The sequence below is a fragment of the Pseudoliparis swirei genome, chromosome 18, assembly GCF_029220125.1.
Source record: "Pseudoliparis swirei isolate HS2019 ecotype Mariana Trench chromosome 18, NWPU_hadal_v1, whole genome shotgun sequence".
Classification (NCBI taxonomy): Eukaryota; Metazoa; Chordata; class Actinopteri; order Perciformes; family Liparidae; genus Pseudoliparis; species Pseudoliparis swirei.
In genome coordinates, this window is record NC_079405.1 from 15910830 (window position 1) to 15927727 (window position 16898).

A 16898-nucleotide genomic window follows, 5' to 3' on the forward strand; every position below is an offset into this window, starting at 1 on the left:
TAAATGTAAGCTATTACAACAACAAAACACGTCTAATCTCTGCTCGTCAAAGATGGAATCAAATAAAGCCCTGATGTATCCACTTGAGGGAGTATAATTCGGATGAACCTGCAAGGCAACTCTTGAATGAAACAGCACTCCACCTTTAACTACATTTCCCATGAAGCACTGGGAGGGCGTGTCTCTTCTCGTGGGGGTTGGCCCTGCTGCTGTGGAGTTGGGAGGTGACGGCGCTGTCTCGCTGTTTGTGTCGGGCGGAGGGGAACTTCACCGCGGCTCCGGGTGTGGCTTCAAACGTGATAAATCTCAACGCGGGGAAAGAATGCGCAACAGCAATAGGGATTAAACAAAAAAAACAAAGAAGATATATCAAGCAACACAGATAAATATCCTCTGAAAAGCGGGTTGTGTTTGACTGGTAGCTTCACTGGCAGCAGGAATCCGTGTGCTCGCTTTTCAACAGCTGGAATACTTTTTGTTGCTGAACTTCGCGGCTCGTTCTCGTGTGTTTTAATCCGCTCCGATGGTCTGCTGGAGGACTTTCCCAATGTGCTAAACGTCAACCGTCTAACCCCAAAAAGTTGCTCAAGATTTGTTTTCGTGCGCAGGACAACTAATCCATTCTCGTTAGAGACCACCGATGCTGCTCCACTGACTGAATAACCAACGTGTGTTCGGGGGATTTCATAAGTGAGGAATCCAAGTTCACGTCGCAGGAGAAAATCGTTCATTGTCGTTCCCTCTCGCGGGTGAACGGACTCAGTCACTCATCCAAAAGGGAAGTCGCACTACTCAATTTAAACCCTTGTTTTTAAATAAGGTTTTTTGTAGGTCACGGCCGTTAAAAAAAGATACATATATATTTTTTCCTGGTGATATTTTCCCACTAAGCAGCAGTCCTGAAGCGTGCACTAGGAACCATGGGGTGTACAGTTAGTCAGGAGGATAAAGCCGCGGCCGAGAGGTCTAAAATGATTGATAAAAACCTGAGAGAAGATGGAGACAAGGCGGCGAGAGAAGTGAAACTGCTGCTGCTGGGTGAGTAACAGTTCGACTGTCACGACACCAACGCACCGCACTCATGGGTCCAGACGAATTGTGCAACAGCATGAAACACTTGACCGTTTGTACAAATATGACTCAGGAGCATATCATACAAAAAGTCCAGGAGTTAATTACATTGTTTAGAAAGTATATCTATTGTAACATTTATTTGGTCTTTTGAAATGTGGATTTCATTCAGTGTTTTTCTAGTTCCTCCAGAACTTGTCCAGAGTTGTTTGCCTGAGTGTTCATCACCTCCTTAAGAGACAAACGTGGCAGGAACATGCCCTTCGTGTGAGAGCAGCCATGTGAACTTGACCTTCCACTGTTCCCAGTTCAGATGTTAAAAGCAGCATGTCTTGGAGCCCTTTGAATTCATTCTCGACTCTGCTTTGAGAGAAACCTATGTGCCTTTTTGAGTATGCTTGGGAAGGTTTGAAGTTGAAACACATCCAGTAAATGATGGCGTTAATTGCTGAACCCTGGATGTTGAGTGAGAGATCCGGGCAGAGGGTCTGATTTATTTAGACAGGGCGGTCAAAAATAGGCAGTCTTACATTTGCAGTGGTTTCCTCTCACCAGTAATGGACTCAGGGGTCAGCCATGACAGAGTCTGCTTGATAATGAGTGGGCTGCTGTTTGGATAGAGGCTGAACAGCCCTGACAGTTCCCAGCACTGGCTCGAGCTCACACACACATAAACACAAAACAACAGCGACAGACCCTTTCCCAGGCGTATACACATCTCCTTGGTTCCTTTTAGCTTTCTGAATGCAATACAAAGCTACTGGACAGATTGCTTTTGTCTGCAAAGTCCTTTTTAATATTGAAGCCGTCATCTTGATTGACTTCCTACATGCTTATCCATTTAATGTTGTCCTATACCATTTTATACTGCCTGCTTTTTTGGATCCACTAAGATATGAACCTTACTTGATATGCAGCTCAGGCATGCAGAACGATAGAAAGTCACTTGGCTGCTGCTTATTAACCATTACTTTGTGTTTGTTAGTAATCATTAAAATCCCATATGATCTCACATCGTGAGTCATTTTCTTAGAACAGACTTTTCTCAGGTTCAAACTAATATTGATCCACTCAGCAAAGAAATATACTTGAAATATCATTATTTTTGCCCCACTTTCAAGCATACTTTCCTTCCTGTAGCTTGAATACACCTGAAGTAGTTTGGTTATTTAATTAATGCATTTTGTAACATAACTGATTTGTTATCCTCTTTCCTGACAGAAAACAGGAAATTCAAATTAAATTGATAGGGAGAACATACTGTGTTTTTCTCTCCTGGGTCTTTGAAGAGACGGCTGGTTGTTAAGTTGTGCCCCTGGTTAGAAGGCTAATTACTACTGTGCTCTGTACAGCAGGTCTCATATCAGTAATTACCATCCGGCGCAGTGTGTGAGGGTGGAGAGGAATTATAGGAGAGGTCTGAATCTGAACCGAGGGTTTGTGAATTTGTGCGTAAAGAATCACGTGATGCAAGTAAGACTTTTTCAGTCGTGCATACCAATGAACTGAATGTGTCAGGGCGCACAGAGGCGGCAGGAGGATATGAACCTGCAATTTCTTGTGGAAGATTTTCTCTAAAAAGTGAAATTTAAATTCTAACTGTTTAATGAAAAATTGCCGTTAATTCCACCAAGACTGAACCAGATTCAGTGGATTTCATTCTCCATGACAGTGAATTAAAGAGAGTGTTAAGGGAATGATTGTTTCTTGAAAGATTCAATCCATTGAATGATACGTTTGTAGTTGCAGTAAATCCTGATCTTTCTCGCAGTATTTGTGACAGAGGTGTGACATCCTTCCAGAGGTGCTACATCACGCTTCATGCTTTTCAGCTCTCCCATCTGCTGCCTTGATATCTGTTGGAACAGCTGAGAAAATCCCCCTGCATGTGGCCACACCAGTAAACTGTCTGTTCTGTCCGTCCAATGTAGCCTAACTTGTAGATTGTAATCCTGTGTCGCTCCTAGAGTAAACTCGAGAGACTCTTGAGACGAGGTGTGGAGGTTGAAGGATGCCTGTTTCTACTGAAATGATGGATCTCTATTTGAATCAACTCTGAATCACTGCCTTCCTTCAACAAGCAGAGGAAGTCTAGCCACAGAAAGCTTCATTGAAATGTTCACACTTTATATTGCAATGAGGATTTCCATCATTTTAAACTACTTTTCTCAAATGCTTTACCTAAAAGAAGGGTGCATTAGATTGTTGTGCCTTGTTAGATGTCCCCAGGGAAATCCATTAGTTAATGTAACACGGAGGACTTCATACCGCTGAGGCTTATGCTTTCATTAACAGGAAGCACTCATTCACAGGCTTCCCTGCTGATTCTTGTCTTTGATTGACATTTAATCTCCTTCACGTCCACAATGAAAACTTCTCCTCTCACTGTAGTTGATTCTCTCTATTCTTTGGCTTGCCAACCTTTTTTTTCCAGCTCAACACAAATAAGAAGCTCCGAATGGCAGCATGCTCTGCTTGAACCACACACACACACACACACACACGCACACGCACACACACGCACACACACTTCTGTGTCAATTATGCATAAATACATAGGCTCAGGGGCCTGATAGGTTATGCTTGCATCCTGAATGCTGCTTGTGGGCACAGTCGAAGCCCCCTTCAGCCTCTAAGCTCAACATACAGACACTTTACTCAAAACATCTTTGTATGCACATTAAAGAAGAATGCAGTGTGTCATCATGGAATACTCCCGTTTCCCCCACAGCTGTCAGCTTGACATGATCGAGGTGATAAATGATGGAAAATAAAGACATAAAGGCTGTGGTGAAAAATATGCTGATCATGTCCTTAGAAGGGAAATAACAAAGAGCGTGGTCTGTTTGAAGTCTAGAAACAACCAGTATGGCAGAACTGTTATTTATTTATTCTTCATTGAGGACAGTGGAGGTGTTTTTCTTTTCTGACCTGACGTAGAAGGCATTCACTGCGGTACACATCATAAACTCAGTTCATGACTTGGTCGTTGCTTGCGTGTTGAATTGGCTTGGATCCCATTACAAAGCCTGTCATGCCACTGTCACATGTAACCATGTAAGGCTGACTTACTGTTCAGCCTGCAGCTGGTATTATTCGTGATCAAAGCATCAAATAGTTAGACTAAAATGAAGGCGGCAGCCACATTTCATTCCTCATGCCACGGAATGAGAAGTGTGCTGTTTATGCTTTCCGGCTAAGAATATATTATCTGTGTGTGGAGAGGGGATGTAGAGAGAAGCTTGTGTAGCTCTAACACAGTTACCTTGACCGTATCTACCTAAAGACACTAGTCCTTATTATAAACCAACATTGAATGGTTTGAACCACTAAAGAAAGGAAGAACACATGATACAAAACCTTCCTCAGTTTTACTCTGATCTCTGTGCGTGAGGGTGCTTACTCATTAATCCGCGTACTTTGCTAAAGTATTTGTAACAAGGCAGGGAAATGGACTCCCAATGATCGCTGATCGTTTTTTGGATGATGTGAGCTCCAAAAACAAATCATATTATGATATTTAATGTTTTCTTGGCTAGAAAACATTAAAAACTATAAAAAGCATGACCCTAAGTAGAACCGACATGTATACAGTATTTACTGTTACATGGTTTCAAAGTAAAAATTGTGAAAGTGGTGTTCTGTAATGCTTTATCTATTGCTGACAGCAATGCCATTGCAGTGCAGCGCTCGCAGTACTTAATTTTAGGAGTTGCAACCATTTTTAGTTGACATTTCTCATAGATTTTCAACTTATTTGATCCCATATTGATGAGTACGACGTGTCTCAGTTGTGTGAAATTAGCGCCACTCCATACGTATCACAAACACATTTTCCTGGAAGCGGTTATCTCGCCATGCAGACTGTCACATGACCTGGGCCGATGTTTGACCACAGTACCCCTCTACTATGAAAATAATTGAAGGATATTTCTTCAGTATGTTTTTTTTAAAAGGCTCAGACGGTAATCTAGTTCACAACACCACGTCATTTGACAAAGCTATACATCAAGATTACGGGAACAGTTTTCCCTTGAGAGTTTAATTTTTTGATGATGTATCATGCATTAATGTATTTCATTTTCCTTGTTGCAAAAAGGCCACAGGCAGACACCCTACTAGGCCTGAGGTGACCTTTGAGCTCATCTAATTGTGTTAGGTCGTAACACTGCCACAGATCTTCAAAGGCAGTTTCCTCCTGTTGGTTCCAGGAGAACAAACAGTTGCCTTCCTCTCACTTAAACGATTTGTTCAGGTAACTTTCTCAAAGCTTAGTGCTGCAGACTCAGTATCGATCAGAGAGAGAAGGCGCCTACCGACTAGCCCAGTCACTGCTCCCATTTGTGAAAGCTATCAATATAAGCAGAGCTGAGCTGGGAAACCTGAGCTGTCGCTACTGTGGTAGTAAAGTTGGAGGCAGGCAGCTCAGGCTGATCGGATCCTGTTATTATCCCGTTGCCAGTTGGTGATTAGAGGTGTTTGACTGGTCTGCTGAACTCTGGAAAGTTGCTCGTGTCAGGCCCAACTTCTCCATTTCCTCTTTATACCTCTCCAGGTTAACACTGAAGAAGTCAAACTTGGGTAAAACGTTTTAAATGAGGTTGCAGTATTTCTCTGAAAAGCAGGCAGCACAGTGTAGCCCAAATAGTCACCTATTTACTGTATATAGTCATGTTTGATGACATCACAAGGTGACATGTTCTGCTGCTGGTCAGCCCATGTGGTCTGGGCTGCATAGACACTGAGTTCCTTCCTCTTATTAAAGTCAGTGTCTGAGTTTTAGTGGGTGTAATTACCGGAGGCTGATTATAGAGACTTGGGTTTCTCTGGAGAATCTGAGTCAGACTGACCTGTTCCTCAGGTATAAACAGCTCTATGTCTGAATGCCTGCTCTGGCAGAGGAGCACACTTTTGCTACCCCAAGAAATCTCATCTTCACATCAGCGACTTAGCGGCTACATTGTAACCGATATTTACAAAAAAGCACAATTGGCAAAAATGTGCCAATTCTGAAATGTTTATCAAATGAACTGCTGCCCTATGTTTTGTTGGGTGACTTGACCATGTTTACTCAACAGTCTGCACCACAGTGCTGTCCAATTAGCTGTATGACGCACTGGGCAGAAGAGTGTGTATGTGAAGAGGCAGAATATCCTGCAATTACTGAGAGGGCTCTGAAGATAAAGCCTGCTCCTGCAGACTGGGTGTCTCAGTGTACGTCTCCAGGGACAGGCTCCACTCTCCTCTCTGCTCTGAAAATACTGATGGAGTAGAAAATCCTCCACCCATACGGAAAATCCTACCTCTACACGGCAGCATATTTTGCTGCTATATACCTACATTATTTATTGAGGAAAGGCAGTTTGTGTCTTGCATCCCAAGGTGTATAAGCTACCCTATTTTGACTGCAGCCCTGAGGATTCCCCTTGGTCCTGGTCACCACAGGGTGTGAAGATGATAAACATAGGACCAGATCACACCCCAACCCTCTGTGTACGCCCTTTACTGCTGATGTTGTCTCTAGAAGGAGGGAAGTAGATACTGCAGCTTGTCAGCCAGCAGACGGCCCTGCACAGACAGCGGAACTGTTGCAAAACGCAGAGCTCTCAGTGAGAGCCAGAAGCATGTGGGCTCAGATCCAGAACGTACAAATGAGTTCACGTGATCTCTTTTTTTAAAGTCTGTTCACGCAAATTAGAACAAATCTTTTCCCAGTCAATCATAAGGTCATGCAGCCTCGCCGATATGATTGGGCTTAGCTTCTTAGCTTAGCCAGGCCGGAACACTGAATGTGAATGGCATTTTATTTTTTGCTGCTCAAAGTAAATAAACATTAGTAATTTTGTTTAGCCAGAATGGTATTGTGGTTGTTTTAGACAAATTGGCACACGTTTTTTTCTACCAAAGATTAAAAGAATGGTAACGGAAAAATACATTGACTGTGGTTAACTAGAATTATCCAGGGTAACAAGGACACTGCTTGTGGTTAGATAACATGCTGCTGGTAAGCTGCATGTGTACCACAAACAAAGATGTATTCACTTGCATTGTATTGGGATGTTTGCAGGACTGTCAGTGGTTGAGGTTTGAAAACATGGGGGAATAAATCCAAATGTATCTGCATGACTAGATACCACCAGGGTCAAGGGAATATGTATTTTTTTGTTATGTTCTATTAACTGACCTGCTAATGCGCATCAGTGAGTATTCTGTCTTTCTTCCATTTTTTGCCCGGGGCCAGAAAAACCTTTTATTTTCAATGTTTGAAGCCAAACTTGATCGCCATTGTTCTGTAAAGTATATTTAGTGGCGTTCCCTGTAGTGATGTTTATTTTGCTAGGGTCCTGAAAACACACACTTCACTCCTCGAGTTCATGACCCCCTATAGCAGGCCTATTCAACTAGCGGCCCGAGGGCCGGATGCGGCCCGTTTGAGTTTAACTACGGCCCGCAAGACTGCCTGCAAATCAGTATAGCTTGGTAAGAAAAAATAAAACTGACGGACACGCCTCTTTTATACATTGAGACATCTAACCCAGAGCCATTGAGTTTCACTGTTGCCTCAACCAAACCTGTATGGTTACATCTCTATGTTACGCACCCGTGTTGGTTGCCGTTGTTACACCCCTACTGGTTTTCAAACCTACTGGTTTCCCTGCGCGTGCGTTCTGTTCTCTTCACATCTGCAGCGGGGCTCTGTCTCGCTCACCAGATTCGTCACACATTCACAAACATATTGCTGAAGATCTTCAAGCCACCGTTCATATCCATTTTGGCGATTATGATTGTATAAGTGAGCAGTGCATCACAGCCACGGATGAAGAAATACATTTTCGAAAAAATAAAAATAAAAAGATCGCCCAACCTGGTTTAGATCTCTTTCACGCAAAAGGAGACTGCACTCAAAGACACGCAGTCTGTGCGCTGCGCCACCAGATATTAGTTTCAAGTCAAGTAATTTATATATTGATCCATTAAGTCACATTTCTTATGTTTTCATGGGAACAGTTTGGTTGAAGGGACCTGAAACAACTGGTTACCTTGAGCGGATATTTACACTTTGAAACATGTTTATAGTGATGCTTGTTCGCAACACTTTTGCCACACAATACCGACGCATTTTCGTGTGACTGTTTACCTGTGGAAATATACATTACTGTTTTTCATTTTTAGCCATTATTTGATCAATATTCTGTGCGGCCCTCACACCCCCCGTGATTTTCTTATTCGGCCCACTTGCTACTGAAGTTGAATAGCCCTGCCCTATAGCATCATCAGAAAGGTCAAAGTTCCTTTAAGTTATTTTGCTTACATTTCCAAGTGCCCTTAGGGACTGGAGGTGGGGGCTTTCTTGGTCTGACCATTTCATTAAACAGACATACAGAAAACCATTATCCCTCTCTCCCCTTTCACAATCCATTTCCTTCTTCTTGCCATTACAGGAAATGAGCTCACTTCACTTCCCCTCTATCTGCATCAGGTTATCCTGTCATTTTTCTGCACTGGAAGGGTCGGTGCTCCTGGGCTTCCTCCGTGCACCGGTCTGCACTCTCAGCTTTCTGCATGTTGAATCCAGATAAAGTTCACTTTAACATCCAAATGTTTAAAAAAAAGAAGGAAATAGCTCTTAGTTTTCAATGTAGGCTGTGACTGTTTGTTACGTTTTACCCCAGCAATCATGGCAGGGCTCCAGACTGCGACCAAATGGTCGCATTTTGCGCCTAAAATTAGACACAGTGCGAGTAAATTTTTCATCAACTCGCGCATGCGCGACCAGTAAATTAGCAGATTTCTTTTTTTTGTTATTAAATATTTGTGTTGCTTATAAACTTGTTCTACACTTCAGCCCACTATAGTTAGCGGTAATGCCTGAATGACTGGTTTGCTAACCGACATTAACTCCAGAAGAAGAAAGGAGACGAAAACCGAAGAAGGCTGGCCTGTGTGAGCGCGGGGGGGGGGGGGGGGGGCTAATGTGTGAAAAGAGGAAAACCGCAACGGAAACGCAACGAGGGCGAGGGCCGCAGAGTGAGAGGTCCACGAGGGGATCCTCACCACCGAGCGGCGTCCCCGTCCCCCGAGTTGAATCTCTGGGTCGACTCAGCCGACACTCACATGTCTGAGCCCCTATAGACTGATGCTCACGGTAAACGCATTCGATCGGGAGCGCGCGAGGATTTTGATAAAGTTAGCGGAAGGATTTAAGTGACAACATCCGGTTTTGCAAAGTTAGCGGGAAGAACCACGTGAAACAACATCCGTTTTTCAAAATAAGATGTCGACAAATCATACACGAACATATAAAAGTAAACAATTAACTGATTTTGTATCTTTAGAGATCGTTTCTGAGATTTAGCTTAAATTATGCTAACATTAAAACATTTTTACTGGACCAAGGAAGAGTTTATAAAAATTAGTCAGTCTTTTGTATGTTAAGAAAAGTCCTGTATATAGATTTCCCCAAGAGTTCCAGGAAATGAATAATGCAGATGTGTTCCATACATATCTGAAATCCCCTACAATAGCAATCAAACAATTTTAATGTATCAATTAGGACATTTTTCAAAGTAAAAGTCCTAAATGTTTAAAGAAATCGGTAATTTCTTTAATGTTTGAGTTGCTTTATATATGTATTTCCTCATAGTCCAAGGCAATAATGCTACACAATAAATAGAATGCTTCAATCAACACCGTGATCGGTATTATCGGATCGGCAGATACTGATTTCAGTGATCAGTGATCGGTATTATCGGTGATCGGCAGATACTGATTTCAGTGATCGGTGATCGGCACCAAAAACCTGATCGGTGCATCTCTAGAAACCAACAAATGTTTTGATTGGCCACATCGAAGTGCAACATGCACATGCTCAAGGTATGTTTTCTCTTAAAATATGTTTAAACTCAATACAGTAACTTCTGAAGAGTTCTCTGTTGTGAATGTTTTGCAGTTCATGAAGGCAAACAGGCATAAGATTGTATATTGTCAAATTATTTATCAGTAATACAGTAAAAATGATGGGAAAACTTTGCAAGTCGTTTTGTAGTGTGTCAGGGTTTTTCCTGCAGAGAAAATTTGGGCGCGCCTAAGCTGTTTTCCCGAGCGCCTATGACAAATCCCGAGCGCCTAAGGCAAAAAAAAGTCTGCGATCAAAAAAACAAAAAACTGTTCATCAGGTGCATGTCAGCGAATATGTTCTCAATAGTATGTTTCAAGTCGGCTACAGCCGAACCCTCGTTCTGTTTTGATCAATAGTAATCGAGTTCAGTGTTTACCCGAGGTTTACAGCTTCAGGGGGGCGGGACTAGTGCCGCTAGCCATGTTGGTGCCCTGAGCTTAATTTAACACTGAGGTGTGACGAAATTACAGAGTGGCGGGTGGAGATTTCACCCTGTTATAATGGTAGGGGAAACACTGGAGTTGATAAGCGTGTCTTCTTGTCTGATCAATACACAACAGTGAGGTGCGTGAATGGACAGAGCGGCCAGCTGCTGATCACTCACTCAACAGCTCGACCTGTATGAATAGACGGTGCGTGCCTGCAGCCTAAACATTTTTGGGGAGCACCGAAGACCCATTTTGACCCAGGAAAAACCCTGTGTGCGCCCCTAAATTTTCTGCTTGCGCCCCTAAAATTTTAAATTAGGGGCGACTGTGCTCCTAGTAAAAAAAGTTAGTCTGGAGCCCTGCATGGAGAAATAAGCAGTACTACTGTGGGGGCTGAGGTGGAGATAAAAAGAAGAAAGAGAGGAGGAATTTAATTGGTGACATAATCCTAGTAGCTCATGACATAATACGTAAGGATGGAAGCAGAGGGGAGGCCACAGATCCTATTTAACCAAGTGGAAGATTGAGCATGATTAGCTGGGAGGCTTAACTCAACCCAAAATATCACTGCTAAACTTCACAGTCGTTCACAGAACTACAGAAGAAGAAAACTTGGAAGGGCGAACAAAAAAAGTGCAGAATAGGGGGGGATAAAAGGCCGTCAGTTTCTAGCTGACGAGATGGCGAGAAATGTTATCTTGGAAAACGTTAACTGGTCTGTGTTTTGTACCAAGTGACCGAGAATGATGTAGCGATTCTGTCAGAAAGCAGACATCGGAGGAAAGGGGATGTGTCACTCTTCCAGAGGTACAGGAAGCAGTGGAGAACTGCTTGTAATCTCTTCTATCAGGGTGCCCTTCATTTCTGTAAGATGTTCTTGTTTCTGCCGGGACCGCACTTGATCTGTCACAAGCTGCTGGCTTTCAGCTGCTTCTGGCTTCTGTTGGTTTATCAGTGAAGAAAGTGCATCGAGCGAGGGGCCTAACACAACTTGAGCAGCAGGGGCCAATGGGAAGGGGCCTGATGGTGGGAATAGTCACACTGGGTGAGGGTATGTGTTTTTTCTCCCCAAGGGGGCTCAGGGTGATAATGTTGTGACAGCTGCGCTTTGTTCCTTTAATTGAGAGCTTGATGTATTGCAGTAGTGTCTGTCCTCAGACCACCGGACCCTTTTACAGCCTACGTCAGCACACATGCGCATGTTGGCAACATCCAGGCGGGTGAGCAAAAGCTTTGCTTTAAACTTTCAATTAAAACTGTAAACGGCATCAACATGTCCGGTTGTTACATCTTCGGTGGTCAGAATCAATATTCCAACAACGGACTCAAGTTCTACAGAATTCCGTCATGATCACGACTTGGGGTGGAAATCTCTCGGCATCTCACAATTATTTTCTATTCCAATTCAGTCGGAAAAATATCTTATTTTGAAAAAGGACCGGATGTGTACGTCTGAGCCGCGTTCAGGAGTCTTAAAGTTCGGGTTTATCGCTGCGAACCCTCTGCTATTCAACCTGCTCAATGAATTCTGTCACTTCAGGCTGGTGAACAGCGGAATATTCTACATGTTTCAGGCGTTGACGTGGAAGGCTTTAAAAGAGTAACCCATTTGTAAACAAACCAGCGTACCAAACAACCGGTCGTGAAAATAATTTCTTACGGAACGTCGTGGCTCAAAAAAGGTTGGGGACCACTGAACTATGGGATTATAAATCGATTATCGATTCATCTTAATGCATCAAAATCTTGCTACACATAATATATTTTTTCTCACTGGCTATCTGCTATGTTTAACACACTGCCTATTTGTAATGATTTATGATTAAAAAACCAAATTAATTTACTTTAATTATCTTGTATTAATTCAATATTTGTAACAAATAGAATAGAAGTGTCAACTGGAGGGTTATATTTCCAAGCACTGCAAACAGAACCAACAGGAAAATAAATAATATTGTGCCTGTATCAACATCCTCGTGGTAAAAACACAGAATTCAGCATCTTGTGAATTATTTAACATAACAAGCTGCCCTTATTCCCAAATAAACAATTTAGACTTCTTCTCAAACAAATCCTCCTGTTGAGCATTCAGCGCTTCTCATACCAAATAACGCTTTCTGGAATGTGACGCTTGATTCTGTGGCAGCTGTTGTCCCGCATTACGACCATCCGACCCGCTTTCCCCACTGACTCCATGACTTTATCTTGGATTAGCTTGTTGAGTGAGGTTATCGCGGTCTCTGTATATATTTTTTGTATCTCAGTTCCAAAGTGTGCAACTTTAGTGCGAAAGCTCTGATTCTAAATGACATCAACCACGCGTATGATATCAATCAAGCTAAACTTAAAGCCTTGCTTTGATTTTAAGGTCCCGATGAATTCTTGAAACTTCAATAACATCCGTATAAAAAGCAGTTACATATTTTCTATTTATATCTCAATGAAGCCAAACCTAAATGAGGTTAACACTTGACATGTTTTGGGGTCACTGAGATGAAAGCGGACTGTTGAAGTGCCCATGTTAGGAGCTACAAGTTTCAACTTCACAGTGTTGGTCATAAATATGCTGGATCTCTATCGCCTTTTATAATCAATGAAGGCGATTCTGTTTCAGCCGGCCACTGAAGGGTTTTCCCAGCATCCTCACCACTGCAGCCCAAATATATAACCACATCTAAATGAATGGGAGTACAAGCGCTTTGGATGTATTTCTCTTATTTCTCCAGTTACACTATACTGAATAACCTCCGCAATATTGATGACACCAGAAGACTCACGTCGATGCTGTGAAATCGATTAATGGCAAACAATTAGACCTGTGTTTTGAAGGAAATGTTCCAAATTACATTGTATCAATGAAATTGTGTTCACCCTCCAAAACCAATCAGAACTTCCTGCTTATTAACACATTATGGTCCTCTGTGGGCACGAGTCATTTCACGGTTATATAATAAGAACAACACATGGGGGAACAAATGTAGACCACAACCATTTCTTTTAGCTCATTGGATTTCATCATATTTTGAAATATAAAAAAAAAAAACATTTTAATAATTTAAATGTGTTGTATTTCATAAAGCGGTAAGCTTTAAATAAGTCCCATTTGAAAAAAGAATAGTTTTGGATCATCACTCAATGCACCTTTTTTTCTTTTTCTTTTGGCGTCGTGTTCAAATCTCTCCATCGCTCCCTTTACCATTTTTGAACATGTTCGTGCTGCAGATGGAATTTATGTCATTTCCTGTTTCAACCGCCTGTCACCCTCCCCAATCTGTCACTTCCTCTTTCAGCTGGCTGCATGTAAGAGAGAAGTAGATGTGAGTCTTTTGTTTGGCTGGTTGAGGAAACCAGCACACCCATCCTGTGTCAGTTCTCTGCTTCTGATCCTCAGACTGCAGGCTCCCTGTTTGTCAGACAACAAGGAAGCCCGAAAACAAGTCTGAAACAAAAAGGGCCACGAGCATGTTTTGTCTGCTAAAGTTTAAAACAAATGTGAGCTGTGATACTTTGGGAGACTTTTAACTCATCTTTGAGACTTAATACTCCGTCACCATTGTTATTTGCCTGAACACGATTTTTGGAAAGAATGTAGCAGAGCCATAAAATGTCTTTATTTTCCAACCTATAAACATAACAACTCTTAAAGCAGCAGGGCATAATGGAGAGATGTGTGTGAGACCCCATACCAGCTCCACATCTTAAAAAAGATGTCGTGGGCAACACAGGCTGGGTTGTGCCACTTGTAATTTGTGAGTGTGTATTATGGAGGGCCTTCGTGTGGTGTACAGTGTGGCACGTGGGAGACATGCTGACATTCCCTCAACTTAAACCAGTTCACATTAACGTTCCAGGGAAATATGATGAGCAGGCTGAGAGTTTCACCGTGCCTTTCCTGAAGAAAAGGTGATTTATTCGTTTTCTATTTCAAAGCATGCTGCTGTGTCTCCTCCCCACAGAGACTCTAGGTGTGGAGACAATATACAAAGAGAACAGTTGTATTTAAAGCAGGACATCTAAATGGAATACAAATTCAGTAAGAAAACACAAGTAAAATAGGCAGTGGGCATTCTCCTGTGCTGTTTAACAATAACATAACAAATAGTATACACCGTATAAAATGAGTAAAAAAACAACATTTGGTGTCATGGATATACTGTCGACAGCTTTTCTGTCCACTATACGTGTGTGCATCTCATGAGACCTGAACCACAGCTCATGTTACATCTGTTTTATGGTCATAGTCGTGTATGCGCAGGCCTGTCGTGTGAAGATATACTGCATTGTTTGTATGTGTGCTTACAGGGGAAGGAAATAACCGTATTGCACTGAAGATAAATTCCTCCTCAGACTAAGGAACAACCTGACTAGCCTGTGTTTTTTGTTTTGTTCTGTTCAAGCTTCAGCTGCAAACTAATCACAAAATTCACAAGACATTTTTTTATTTTTTTTATTGTTTAATTTCAAACGGGCTTGTTTCCCTGAAAGGATTGCCCCAATATGTTAACGTGTTAACATGCCAGTAGAAACAAAGTTTTATTCCCTCACTTATGAGATACTAACATGCTGCAAGTCACTTGTACTATATCTTACAAAGTTCAAATTGTATTATAAAAATGTTTTTTTGCTTTGGCCTGTAAATCTCTTTTATAATGATTAACTGTTCCTCGATCCTCACTTTTACATCATTCCTTCTTTTCCATTTTGAAGCCGACTCTGGATTTTACTCCAGTCGAGCACTTTCCGCTTAAATAACTCAACTGCAACAACTGTGCCAATGGCTTGAGGAGCTGTGTGCCTTCCACTGCTAGTGCAGTTGTTGAATGCTGGAGAGCCAGAGGTTAGGAAAACTAATAAGTTGAGCATAAAATGCTCTCATCCACATTATTAATAATTCCTTCCCACACGGGGGAGTTCATTCTGGTTGAAATGATGGTTCTGTCTCTGACAACAAGCAAAATAACCACAGAGGTATCAGTGAGTGTGTGCCCATCATTTGGTGTGAGAGTCCGATGTTGAAGATAAAGGTGCAACAGAGAAAATATGAGAGAAAAAAGTTATTTACGGAGCTACACTCCTCCCTGCTTCAAACATAAACAATCACATTGGCTGACTAGTCAGGGCGATTTGAGATGACTCTGAAGCTAGATATGGCCTAAAGCGTATGTTCATAAAAATCATAATCGCATGCTACCCAATCCTTTTTTATGACCCTTTATTTCCATGTTTGACCTTTTGAACCTTTGGGATGATGCTCGTAGCTACAGTAGTTGGAGAATGACTCGAGAATGATACGGGGCAGTGATAAGAGGTGAACGAGAAAGCAGAACGAGTGACTTTGTCTACCTCTGTGAGTTCAATGGGAAGCATTGTGTTGGTCTTCATTTAGTGGCTCCTTGGCTGGACTGTAGCGCTCGTCCTGCCAGAGGTCAGTCTGTTCACTTAAGTATGTATTGTCTGAAACTTTGTGTAATGTGCTACTGCTGCTGTCTTGACCAGGATACTCTTGTAAAGGAGATTTTTAATCTCAATGAGGAATTTCCTGGTTAAATAAATAAACAATAAATAAAAGTATTGTACTTGGGGCCTTCACTTCCACTACATTTTTACTACATTTTAGCTTCATTCATCTGATGAATGACTTTGAATTAAAAAAAATAACAATAAGAGTTAAAACTCCCCAATAGTAAATTCATTGATATGACTTGGCTCCTTTCCTGCAACCCTCATTGCTAACATGTTGGAAAGAATATTGTGAATCTATGAAAGCAATACGACTTCAAAAGGACTTCAATTCTAGAAACATGTCAGTATTGTGTTTTGCTGGTTGCTACCTCATAGGGTTGTGATGTGTTAACACTTTTCAACTGACCACAGTCCCCCCAACAGCAACCGGTTGCCGACATATTTGTGGAGGTGTAAGCTAAGCAGTGGCTCTCACTAGTTCTTTGGAGGCAAACCGTTAAATTAGCAGCAACAAAAAAAAGACCTAAATTGGCCAAGAACAACAATCGTCGATGTACTCAGCCACTGGTCGATGGCGGATGTATTCGTCCGATGACCCCACCCTATAGTACCAAAGTTACATATTTGATGTTTTTTCGACTGCAGCTCTGGGGACCTAAACTGAAGGCAAAGTTATATCCCATCACATTCTGTTGATTCCAACACCAAATATGCAACAGTTATAGAAACAAACGTCACATGTTTACGATGGAGTTACAGTCTGCTTATTATATGTATTTGTGTAGTTTCCTTTTTCGTGTGCCTTTAGCTCCCCTTGTTAATATTTCTGTGTGTCGAGTCGACAAGCTGAGGTCAGTTCCACTTGATCATTTTGAACAATGATTACTCTGCCGTTGCCTCCTTCTCACAGTAACTGACTCTCTACCTATGAAGGTGACCTCAATGTCAGACACCCCACTGATGACCTGAAGGAATAATCTTACCATCATTTCAATTTAACTCACACTCACTTGATATTTGCCAATTACACTTGAAGA

The 16898-nt window shown here is 41.9% G+C and overlaps 1 protein-coding gene across 1 annotated transcript in view; it reads left to right on the forward strand.

Moving 5' to 3' along the window:
* Nucleotides 1-248: 248 nt before the first annotated feature.
* Nucleotides 249-16898, forward strand: part of LOC130208100 (guanine nucleotide-binding protein G(i) subunit alpha-2-like) — a 58292-nt gene continuing 41642 nt past the window's right edge. The window contains exon 1 of the mRNA XM_056437020.1: nt 249-1038. Within this exon, the coding sequence (XP_056292995.1) occupies nt 921-1038 (118 nt within the window). The 5' untranslated portion in view covers nt 249-920. The remainder of the gene's footprint in view (nt 1039-16898) is intronic.